The 13,544-nt window shown below is 28.0% G+C and overlaps 1 protein-coding gene across 1 annotated transcript in view; it reads left to right on the forward strand.

Annotated features, from left to right (window-relative positions):
- LOC100200982 (electron transfer flavoprotein subunit beta) overlaps window positions 1-5,170 on the forward strand; it is a 28,140-nt gene extending 22,970 nt beyond the window's left edge. Inside the window, exons 6-8 of the mRNA XM_065788042.1 lie at window positions 2,132-2,250; window positions 2,320-2,359; window positions 4,867-5,170. Coding sequence (XP_065644114.1) covers window positions 2,132-2,250; window positions 2,320-2,359; window positions 4,867-5,049 — 342 coding nt within the window. The 3' untranslated portion in view covers window positions 5,050-5,170. The remainder of the gene's footprint in view (window positions 1-2,131; window positions 2,251-2,319; window positions 2,360-4,866) is intronic.
- The last annotated feature ends 8,374 nt before the right edge of the window (window positions 5,171-13,544 follow it).

A 13,544-nucleotide genomic window follows, 5' to 3' on the forward strand; every position in this document is an offset into this window, starting at 1 on the left:
ATATATATACATCTATACATATATATATATGTATATATATATATATACATATATGTATATGTATATATATATATATATATATATATATATATATATATATATATATATATATATATATATATATATATATATATACAGTATTGGACAAAACATTTGCAACCAACATCGAACAATGCTAAAAAGTGTTCCTAATTTTACATGTCTTAAAAACGAAACGAACTATACTACCACAGCAAACAGTTCAGGAGTCTGGAGTCATAGCATGCCATGACATGAGCAATCAGCTGACAGGTGACAGCACACAGGCAGAATTTCGTTGACAAGTGCCATTTTGCAGCAGACAAAACAAGTGCAACTTTTTTGGTTTAATTCATTTTCTTAAATCTGGTCCGTGTCAGCATCATGGAAGTTTTTTAATAATTAAAGGAAGTATTCAGAAGTTTCCAGAAGCATGCAGAAGTTTCCAGAAAAAGCATCTGGAAGCATCCAGTAGCATCTAGAAATATCCAGAAACATTCAGAAGCATCCAGACACATCCAGAAGCTTCCAGAAGCATCGAAAAGAAGCATCTAGAATCTTCCAGAACAGGTTCACACAGGTTCATTTTACTATATAAGAGACAAATAAATCGACATGTAATTCAGTCAGTATATGGAAGTCAATCAGTCAGTATTATATAGACAGTTTATCGAAGTGAGTTTTATCAAAGTGTTTTATCGAAGAACATCAATACAAAAAGTGAAATACAACAAGTGTTTCATTACATCAATACAGTCCACATCCAACCAAGACGTTGTGTTCCACAGAACATTATTGTATCATCACAAGGTAAATGTAACACGGTAAGTCTTGAGAAGCGTGATTATTTATTTTTAATATTTTTATGACTTCAAGTGCAAAAATGGCTCATGTCTTGGAATGGACAGTCTGGATTGGAACTAAGAAAAAAAATTATTGGCGATTACGTAAGTGGAACGTCACAAAAAAGTATTTGTGATGAATATCGCGTGAAAAAATGGACCGTATCAAGACTATGTTCCAAATATCGTTCTACGGGGAAGTTGGCAGCAGATAACAAAGGTGGAAGACCGCGTTCCACCACTTCTAGAGAGGATTCTATGATCGTCCGATTCTTCAAGAAGGATCCCTGGATATCATCAGTCGAGATACAAAAGCAATTAGAGCTCCCTGTATCGGACTGAACAATCAGACGACGTGCTGTTGAAGCCGGATTGTTTTCTCGATGCCCTGCAAAGAAACCGCTGATTTCACTAAAAAACCAGAAGAAAAGACTCCTGTTTGCTACATCTCATATTGACTGGAATGTGCAGAAATGGCGAACTGTCCTGTTCAGTGATAAATCGAAGTTCAACATCATTGGGAGCGATGGCATTTGCCGTGTACGTCGACCGGCCGGAAAACGCTTCGATTTATGTTACTTACGTTACTTGAAGGTGTTCGTAATAAGGATCAACTGTTTGAACAAATCCAAAAGGCCTGGGCAGCGATTCCACAAAGTTTCATTGATCACCTGATCGAATCTATGCCTCGAAGATGCAAGGCTGTGATCGACAACAAAGGATTCGCCAGGAAATATTGATAGCGAAATACAGCTTGGTCAACATTTTGTCGAGTTGCACTTGTTTTGTCCAGAAGGAAATCAACATTTTTAATACTTTTGATTAATTTATTAATTTTCGTGTACAAATAATGAACTTTGTGATGAATAAAACTTGAAGAACTTTGTCCCTAAACAGTTACATAGTTATTTCTCTAAATTGAAAAAATGCAGCACTTTTATATAAAGAAACTAAATTAGCATTATTTGGTCTTTTTGTCCGCTACTATATATATATACATATATATATATATATATATATATATATATATATATATATATATATATATATATATATATATATATATATATATATATATATATATATATATATATATATATATGTATGTATATATATAGTTTTAGTTTGTGATTAAGTGTTTTATTTTATGATTAAACTTGAACATTTTAATTTTTTTGTTATGTCAGACCTGAACTTTTATAAAATTTAAAGAACTTTATCTTGGTAATCTGGAATACCTTTAAAATTTTTTCGAAAATTTGTATTTGTAGGCTACTTGTACATCAAAACTAGAATTTAATAATGGTCGTCTAAAAGTTAGTAGAGAAGTTGATGGAGGATTAGAAAACTTAAGTGTAAAGCTGCCATGTGTGGTTACCGCTGACTTGAGGTTTGTTGTTCTTTTTTTTTTCATTTTATCATTTAGTTTCATTTTAGAACAATTTTATTTCATTTTTAGGTTAAATGAGCCAAGGTTTGCAACTTTACCAAACATAATGGTAAGACTTTTTATAAAAAAAATAGATTAGGAAAATATTTAGGTTTTAAGTGCAAATAAAAAAAAACTATTTATGCATATTCATGTGGGTTTGCCTTTAAAAATCTTGTGAAAGAGGTTTAAAAGTTGTTTTTACACTTTCTATAAGGATAAAAACAAGGGGGTGTAGTTTCAATATTTCTCAGGAAAAAATCAATAACACTCCAATATATTAAAATTTTTTATTTTTATGTTGTGTCATATGGCTGGTGAAACTTATTTATAAACTCTAAAGTTTCTATTCTTCTATAGCATACTGTGAGTTTTGTAGATTTCATTATAATGGCCTTTAAGCATTTAGTTTCAGCTATCAATTACTGATTACTTTACTATTAATTTTATATTGAAATACACCTCTTAATATTCTATGTAATGTATTTTGGAAATATTAAGATTGAAAACCATCCACAAGTTTTGTGGATGGTTTTCAATCCTAATATTTCCAAAATACATTACACAGAATATTAAGAGGTGTATTTCAATATAAAATTAATAGTAAAGCTATTAATTTTTTATTGAAATACACAAACCTGCCTGGCTTAATTAGATTGACAACTTTTTCATAGTTGTCAATCTAACTAAGTTAGATATATAGTTGTGAATTTTATCTCTAGACAATTTGTCAATCAATTCTTGACAAGATCAAAATAAAATCTTGTCTTTTTTTTTCACATTTACTGCACTAAATGCAAATTATTCTAAGCTGATGTTTCATTTTTGCAAAATGAAATATCTGCCAATCTGCTGCACAAACGATACAAGCTATTAAATTACCCCTTCCTCCTCTGACATAAAATCTGTCATTTAAATCTAACCATATTAAGCATTGTAAACTATATGAAATTCCCTTTAAAAAGTTTTTCCAAAACATTTTAAAAAGAATATTATACAGGAAGAGCTAAAATTTTGTACTTTTTTTCTTTACTCTTTTTTCTTCTTATTTTTAAGATTGATATTTACAAATCTTTTTTTTATTTTTATTGTGATCTTTTTAAAACATTAATAGCATATTCAAGTAGTTTTATTTTTTTATCTATCTGTATTTATAAGTTTGCATTTCTTATCTACCATTTCTTATCTATATATACATCAACAACTATGCAACCATTTTTTCATTTTCAGCCTGAAAACTGAGAACACAAATAACGCTTATTAAAAGCTTAAATGCTGAGATTAAAAGCAGTAAACTGGTTAAAAACATATAAGTTAATCATAAGATATGATTTAAGATAACTAAGTATGTTAATAGTAAGTCCTATTCAACTAAGAATTCAAAAATACTACCTAAAGGGACTTGCAAGATAAAAGATTTCTTAAAATTAAATTGTCCACGCTATACATTGCCAGTCAGTCTTGTTCAGACTTGTTCCTGAGTTCCTGAATCCCACAAATTTTGAGAGTGTCATGTTTCAACAATTTGTGACACTTAAAGTTTTGTTTGGTACATTAGGCTGACCAAACAGTTTTGGCTTCAGAATTAAAATTTTGGATGCCTGCCATAAAGTTGACATTTTTGAGGAAGGCAGCATAAACTTTCTTATTATACGCTTATTTTCAGTGCTCTCTAAAGATTATTAAAAACAGACCAAAAAAAAATTTGAGTACATGTGCATATCAATAACAGTTACCAGTTTTTGTTAGTTTTTATTAGTGTTGGTCAGCTTTCCCGGTTTTGGTCTTGCCCTTTACTGTCAATTAATTTGTACCCTTATTTTTGCTTGTTTATGTATTGTATTACGTATACATAACTATTGTATTATTGACGCAAGTATTGTATTGATTTGAGCGCACCATGTAATAATTTCGAACCAATAGTTGGATCAAAATTTTATGAATAATTTAGTTGTTTTTTAGAATAACATTTGTTGTTTTATTTATCTTCTTACTCGGTCAAACATTTTTTGAACTCTTTAGTTAGATTTTACGGACCATGTCACTTTGAGAAGATATTTTTTGTTATTATTTAAATGCGAACATCTGTCATGCTTGTTAGATTTTAAAAATTAAAAATAATGTGAAAGTTTTTGATACAGGTTACTTTACTTTCATGCAGGTCAATTTACTTGAAATTATGTTCAGATATTTGAATTAAAACTTTCCAGATAATAAAATTAAAACATTTCACTCATCGATGTTTTCAGCTTTCACTAAATTTAAATAAAGTTAAAGGTTGTAAAAATTAAACATTTATATTTTGGTATTTTTTAACATACAAATAAATAGAAGAATAAATTCGTTACTTATTTACAATGTTTCTAATCATTACCAATCTTCCTTTCAAAATTTAGACGATGCCTAATTTCCTCTTTTTAGCTCCAGTTACATAGTGGAATACTAAAATATTGTTAAAAATATGATAAAGATTAAGTGAGATTTTTGTTTTTTGGAGAAGGCTAAGCACTAATAATCTTCTCCGTTGCAGCTCTGATTTTGAAAATGTGTTGAATTTATTTATTGACGTCAATTTAGAAAGCAAAAAAGAAAAAGATTGACGTTATGAAAGTTGATGATTTAGCCGTTGATATTAAACCACATATTGAAACCGTCTCTGTAGTCGACCCACCAGTTCGTAGCGCTGGAATCAAAGTTGAAGACGTCGACACTTTGATCAAAAAACTTAAAGAACAAGGATTCATCAAATCGTTATCTTAACTTTTGTGATTGAAAATCCAACGAAACCAAAGTTTTGAATTTAGCTTATATTGAATTGTATTATACATGATTTAGTTTAGTTTTATTTCATTTATAAAATTGAATTAACAAATTTTGAATATACGATATTTTTAACATACTTTTAAGTTAGGGGTCGTCCAAGAATTACGTTGCGCAATTTTTGACTGTTTTTGAGCCCTGTCACTCGTCACAACATCGTAACTTTTTAGTAACAAGTTCTGTACGAGTTGTCACTAAACCACTAACCTTCCCCCCCCCCCCTCTTCCCTCTAGGGAATGACTTAATTTATGGACGACCCCTTCCATACTCAGAGCTGAAAAACGTTTTTTAGAAAAAAAGCGCAAACTAAAAAAATACATCTAGTTTAATCAAAAACTTTAATGATAATTATTTAAGCTACTTAACCTATTCTGTTTTCAAGCAATAAGATGAACGTCAGTAGTGCAATGCACCCAAAGTGATAAAATGCACTGTTGCCTTATTTCCATTAATAAAAAAATCAAATCAAATCGTATTTTAGATGGAACTTTAAATAATCTGGTATTTTACAACTGTTGGTGGAATCAGCTTTACTGAGAGCTACTATAGATTTCGGGTAAAATTTTATTACCAGTTGGCCTAAAGCCAATAAGCTTTTTCTAAAGTATCACGTCAGAAAATAGTTAAAAGAGTTGGATAGCCATTTGCGTTAATAAATAATATTTATGACAAAGGAAATCAATTTAAAGAGCACGAATAATGAAAAATGGATTCATTTTTCTTTATTGATGTTGTCTTTCTTGTAAATTCTCTTTAATAGAATTTTGTCACTTACAAAGTTTCAATTAGGAAAAAAGAAAAAAACAAGACCTTAAAATCCTTTGAGAGAAAAATAGTACAACTATTAGTCTTTGAATTCCAAAATTTGATTATATCGTCTTGATAACTAAATATGTTGTTGTGTTGCACACGAATATATCTAGTTATCAAATATGGTAGACTCTAGTACTAGTAATCTTGGTGGCATTTCGGCTTAAACCTTTTTTTCGGCTTAAACCTTGGTTTTTGCAGTTTCTCAATGAAACAATACTATATAGATAAATATAAGAGTACTTTAACTTCTGCTAAATTCTTTCGTAGAGCAGAAACGTTGACATGAGTCTCCACACAACTCCTTTGAGGAGTTATGTGGTAGACTAAAATTAATGTTACAAAAGCATTGAGAACATCTTTGTTAAACTGAGTTTTGGTTTGCTTCAGATTTTTGGGTTGGTAATACAAAATGTGAAGGTTTTGTTTTCGCTTGACCACTGAGCAAATTAAATAGTCACAATTGGAATCTCTTATAACAAAAAAGACTTTAAAAAGTTGAGAAGTCAAGAAGTTTAGCAGAGTTTGACGCTTTTCCTTCTTCAAGTTTCCTAAAACGACAACAATTACAAATGCCAGATGGGCATTTGTAATTGCCAACGAAAACAATTACATATAATGAGACTTTTGAATCATTAAATTCAAAATTATTTAAACTTTCATTAAGCTTAAATTTAATACTCCTGTCTTGACAAAAACTCATAACTTTCTCGATTGCTTAGAACAGGCAGCCGATCTTGATTCTGATCTCTTTTCTGTAACAGCTCGGAGCTTGCAGTGACTTTTTTTTATTTTCTGCAACTTAAAAAAATTGTCTGTTAAGTTGACTGTGGCTTATTTTAACTCTAACAAGAATCAGTTATTCACAGCAGCTGCAACACAACAAATAACAGCAATGTTGCTAATATCTCTATATCGATGGTTGTCAATATTCTCACTGAGCTCTCTACTTTACGTCTTTTTGGATTATCACCACTGACTTTTCATGAAACACATATATAAAGTTTATTGCAAAGTTAGCATCTGCTAAGGTTGTTTCTATTTATCGAGCTCGTCATTTTCCTACTCCCAATTCCATTCTCTACCATTACTAAAATACTAAAAATCATTTTGGGGTTGGTTTCTCTAATGATTCTCTTTCTTTTCTAGACATGATCCAAAAAGGTGTTGTAAATATTGTTGTGCCTGCTATATCAGCTAACCTTAAGCCACTGTCTCAACGTCAAAAGGCTGCATCTTTTCCATTTTGACTCGTCATTCAGCAAAGTTGTATCTAGTTATTGTATCTGCTCTCTTTTTAATGCTCTAAAAACTTTAATTCACCTAGTTTTTTCCTCGCGCATGAATATTTTAGATTCTCTCTGCCATCTTTTTTTTTTCCGACTCATACCACTTTTCAAATCTTCTTTCAACCGCTTACTTTCTCTTTAACAATGCTTTTTGTTTTCTACTAACTCCCAACTTAATAGTGGTTTCTTGAAGCTATGTTGGGAGTGAATTAGTTTAAAAAAAAAGTCTGCTCTTGGAGACACAAAAAACAAGTATTCTTCCTGTTCTACTTTTTTTGTTGTTGCTGCTGCGTAATTTGGCATTATTATGCATTTGTTTAGAAACCAAACCTATGCAAATATTTAAAATTGAACTTTCTCTCTCGGATGGTATAACCAGATTTTGGGATTTATATCCCAGTGACTCACAATAATATACTATCATCCCCTAATGCAAAAATTTTTTATTACCCACCATATTCAATATTATGTAGCATTCTTGATATTGTTTCTATAAGTTAGTACAATATGTTGCCAATAATGTTGCTTTTTTTTAATATTTATCACACTGTATATCTAGCAGTCGTAGCGCTGTGGTTAGCGCGCTTGTCAAAGACGCTAGAGATCCGTGGTTAAACGCCATCTCTGGGCAAGTTTTATAACTACAGTAAAAAAGGAGACGTGAACTTCTTTTCAAATGCTCTTCTGCGGTGCTCTGCGATAAGACCGTAAAGACTTTTTAGGACACCTAAAATAAAAACAAAAAGTAAAAAAAAATAATAGACTCTAATCATCGGCTATGGTAGACTCTAATAATTTTAGTGACACTTCAACTCAAATCCTTTTTGAAGTTTCTCACTCAGTCAATTAGTATAGATAGATATTTATTATTACAATAATATAATCACTAACTTGCCGTCTAGGAAGTTATGAAAACTGATAATGATATATTGATATAAGATATTGATATATTGATATAAGATAATGTTATATTGATATTGATATTGATTTATAAAGAATAAAAATTTGGTGACGTTTAAGTGTTATATAAGTGTAACACTTAAGTGTACCATAAGTTATCGAGATTATCTTGTCTGAACCACCTAAGAGAAAACGAAGGAATATTGAAAGCAAACTTGTTTCGGTGACAAGACAGGTTAAGAAAAAAGATTAGGTGTATGTCCTATTTCCTAAAACTATCTTACAGCTGACTGGAGTTCTTTATACCTTTTTCTTTTTGTGATGGTCATTAGGTTGATGGTCATTAGGTTAATAACTTTCGCCTTTCTGGTGAACAATTGCAACGTTCGAATTATCTTGTTCTCCATATAAAACATATGACTTTTTGCCATTGTTATATACTTCAAAATAATGCTTTTTTTTGTTTCGGAATCTTAGATATAAATAAAATAGCGGCGGAAAAAACATCAAAAATAAAACAAAATTGTCTTCTAAAATTAAATTTTTTAAATTGTTTTATTTCAAAACTATTAGTTTTGTTTATTATTAATATTAGTGGAGTGGAAATTCAACAAAATAGTTCTTATAATGTCAAAATATTATTTTTATTAGTTTAAAAAACTAGTTTTTTTAGTATAGATCGGAGCTGAAAAAATAAAATTATTAAAAAAACTTATTTAATAGCCCAGACCACATGCAGATTTTCTTTTAACAGGTTTCCTATAGTTGTACATTTTGATAACATGTTAAACAGTTTTCAGTTGAATTCCCAACTAAACAGAAATTTATTTCTTGGACTACTCTTAATTTTGCATTAAAAATGCTAAATATTTTCTTTACACATTTCTTGTTTTGAGCACATTTTGATAACTACTAACTCAAACTTGTTCAACCAAGAGCAAAATAAAATTTTGACGCATAATGGACTTTTCTGAAACTATAGAACAAATGCACAACAACACAATTTGAACATTTTTTAAACACTTGATAACGGTATGTGGTTGCTAGTTATGACGTAGTATGAGATTTTTTTTATGTGCAGAACACCAAGAACACCAAATCATTATAAAAAATAAATTTAACATAGTTATTAAGAAGACTTTTTAACAAAAAAAATTTTTTGGACATAGGATACATTTATGACAACTTAATAGATTGCATAAAAATGTAAAGTGGCACACGAAGGACAACACTAGTAATACAAGCAAATATTCTAAGCCTCTTAAAAACCACTTAATAGAGAAAATTACAACAAAAAAAGTCACCGTTTGCTTTAACAATTCTCTCTTTTTTTTAAAGTATTACATTCACAGACCACTACAACTTTGGGTTAAGGATGTTTTGAGGTTAGTTCATACAATAGTATTAGTTTCATCTACTTGCAAAGTTACTTTTTTTCTACAACTAATTTGCAAAGACACTGCACACAAAAGAAAAAAAGATTCTTCAACTAGAACTGGAAATCTGTCCTCTTCATCTTAGGTTCTTTGTTTATAAACACTTTACCAGTTGAATCATTGAATTGCCCTTTAATTACAAGATTATAAGAGGAAATGTAACACTCAGGTAGTTTTGATTTATCCATAACTTTCCAAATCATGTTTGTAGTGGGATTCAGATAATAGTCACAGAATATAGAATGCAATCATTTTTAGCTTTCAAAATATAATTTTAGGCAAAATATACAACTTTTATCTAAAACCTCTTGGCAAATAGTTTGTTAGTCAGCCCTACTTATTTTACTAATAATAAAGCTAGAGTTTCCTCTGCTTTCAGAGCATGATACGTTGCAGGGTCTATTAATTTCATTTTTCATTCAGTAGGTCTTAGGTATCTTTTAATTGTTCTTCAAAGTTGAGATTAAAAATAAGGGCAAAATAAGATCTCTGCGTTTGTTTTCTCGGAAATTAAACTTACATTGTCATCCTCATAATTATATATATATATTCATTCTCATATTTTCCTTACAAGTAATCATAAATTCCTTTGTTCTTCATACTAAAACTCTCAACAACTGTTAGTTATTGGTTTTTTGTGAAATTTGTTTTGATTATTTAAGTTTATTAGTTTATTTAGTATTTGTTTTAATTATTTAAGTTTATTTTTTAAATCCTAGTAAATACAAGACATGTTAAACGTTGTTAAACATGTCTTGTGTTTACTGGGTGTGCTAACTGGGATGTTTTTCTAGTTGAAACTAGATATAACATTATTTCAAGACATCGCAAATTAGAGGGACTATAAGGTACTTATGCGTTTTTCATTTTTTCAAAAGCAAATGATGGGCAAACCAAAACAAAAATTTACCTGGTTGATTAAAATGTGAGTTTTAACAACTTTTGTAAGTTTTTTCACATTGTAAATTATTTTAGATTGGTTCTCATTTTTTCATAAGAATGTTTTCAAAAATTATTTTTTAAAAAAATTGGCTTGATCCTGGACTCTAGTGCAACTCCTGTTTACCTAAAGGTGGAGATTATTTTGAACTGTTAGACAATAAATGACATCAAATGCTTTTCGTAGTTTTAAAAAACTTTAGTTTTGAAATTAAAACTTAGTTTTAAAATTATATTTTAACAATTCTAGTTGTTTGAGATTTGATTTTTAAACTAAATTTTTGATAAATATAAATATTTTTTCTTTTATCGTCAAGAAAGTTATAGAAAGCTCCGTTAAGCTGTTTTTCCTAAAACTAAGCTTAAATTAAGAAGGAATGCTTTTTTCAAGTATTTTAGATAGAATAAGTAATATAATGATTGGTCAATAACTCTCAATAGTGAAAACTAGCAAATTTTTTACACGTAAGCTGAAAATACATGCAAGTAATCATTATGATAGAAAAAGCTCACTAAAAAAATGTTATTGATCCATGGCTAACTACGATTTGCAAAAAATAAAGGGTTTTTAAACTGCTTATCATCTTGCCCTTTATTTCCCTATTCTCAGTAAAGTTAGATTTAAAAATTAAAAGAAATTAACAAAACAAAAAAAAGCAATTACTAAAAAATAAATAAAATTATAATTAAATGTAGAACTTTGCAGCCTGTACTGATGAGAGAAATAGCATTGAAAATGGAAACTCTCTTAAAATCTAAGTACAAAAAGCTAATTTTCTGCATTGAAGTGTAAAAAATTAAAACAAAAACTTTAGAAATGATTTTAGATTATAACGCAATTTTAATGAAATATTTAGTAAACATTATTTATTGCAAAAGAAGATAGTACCGCACACAAGTTCATATGCAAGTGATCCATGATTCGTATTTCTTTTAGTGAAATCATTACTCTAAATAAAGCTATATATATAAAACTGTTTTAATGTTTTACAAAATTGAATAAAAAAAGGTAACAATTTTATGTAAACTTGCCAACCAAACCTACCTCTATCCTAAGAGCACATTAAAACAGTTAGCGTTTGAGTATAATTTTATACACAACTTTGATGAAAACGTTATCTTAACATTACTTGTAGAAAATTCTAATAGAGCTCATAAATAAATTTCATTGCAAACTGATAAAAAAATAAATAACCCACGCATAAAGCTAGGACATACATTACATGTAAGATTTGACTAAATTTTATTAAAATTATTTTAAAAAGTAGTGATTTAAGCGTTATAAAGACTTTTAACAGCCCTGCAAAATGGGAGTGCCCCGTGAACTTTACTCGAGATGTTGCTTAGTGTATTTAGCTAATTTAATCGGTAGTTCCGGTATTTGAATCATGGCGTTAGCGGAACTAAGCAGTGCTGTAACTAAAAAATAATGCCGGTTTTAATATTTTGACGATGCATCATCGTAAATCATTTTGTATAAGAAAAATAATTAAATTAATGTGTGTGAGTGCATACAATGTTATGTGTGTATACACACACACGCACACACACACACACACACACACACACACACACACACACTCACAGATTATATATATATATATATATATATATATATATATATATATATATATATATATATATATATTTATAGACACACACACACACCGATATATATATATATATATATATATATATATATATATATATATATATATATATATATATATATATATATATATTATATATATATATATATATATATATATATATTTATATATATATATATTATATATATATATAAATATATATATCTGTGTGTGTGTGTGTGTGTGTGTGTGTGTATGTGTGTGAGTGTGTGTGTGTGTGTGTGTGTGTGTGTGTGTGTGTGTGTGTGTGTGTGTGTGTGTGTGTGTGTGTGTGTGTGTGTGTATATATATAATATATATATACACACACACTCACATAGAGTGATATATATATAATATATATATCACTCTATATACATATATGTTTATTTATTTGATTAAATATGAAATTAAATCAATGAAATATTTAATCAATATATATATCAATCAATCAATATATTTTCACTTTTAATAATTGCATATATATATATATATATATATATATATATATATATATATATATATATATATATATATATATATATATATATATATATATATATATAAACAAAAGTGAGGAACATTTACAAATAGTTATAAATTGGTGACGCACAAAAACCTACGATGCCATTGAAGTCTTTGTTTATATCATTATCTACGATCGTTTATGATATAAAACATTTATTGTAAAATAGTAATAATAAAAATAGTAACAACAATAATTATACTACTAATAATAAAAGTAATGATATTAGTTATAATGAGCTAATCATAACAGTAGTAATAAAAATAATTACAGTTGTAATAAAAATAGTGGTTTAATGATAATAATTGCAGTACTAATAATAATAGTGATTTAATAGCTATAATAAAATAACATCAAAGAAGTGTTAAGGTAAAGGTATTGAATATATATCAATATTATATTATTAGTAGGAATAAGAATAGATTAGTAAGAAAAAGAAAGGGATATAAGTTTCTATTATTAATTTTTTTTATTAATTATATATATATATATATATATATATATATATATATATATATAATATATATATATATATATATATATATATATATGTATATATTTTGTTAATTACTTAAAATAATTATTTATTTTAAGTAATTAACAAAATATATATATACAAAATATCTTACTGTTAATTATTTTAAAATTATTGTTTGTTTTATAAGTTAAATGCGGCTAGACATAAAATCACTATATTTTTCAAAATCAAAGTTAAAAAAAAATACATTTTTAGAATAATATTATTTTAAAAATATTAAAAAAAAAAAAAAAATTCTGTTACTTTGTTTTTATAATAATTCTGAGCTTATTTATTTATTTTATCTATTTAGCTCAAGTGACAATTCAATTAACTGACTGCAATTTTTTATCTTTATCTTACCTCTTTTTAGAAAAACTTTTTAGAAA

Source organism: Hydra vulgaris, chromosome 01 (assembly GCF_038396675.1).
Source record: "Hydra vulgaris chromosome 01, alternate assembly HydraT2T_AEP".
In the NCBI taxonomy this organism is placed as follows: domain Eukaryota; kingdom Metazoa; phylum Cnidaria; class Hydrozoa; order Anthoathecata; family Hydridae; genus Hydra; species Hydra vulgaris.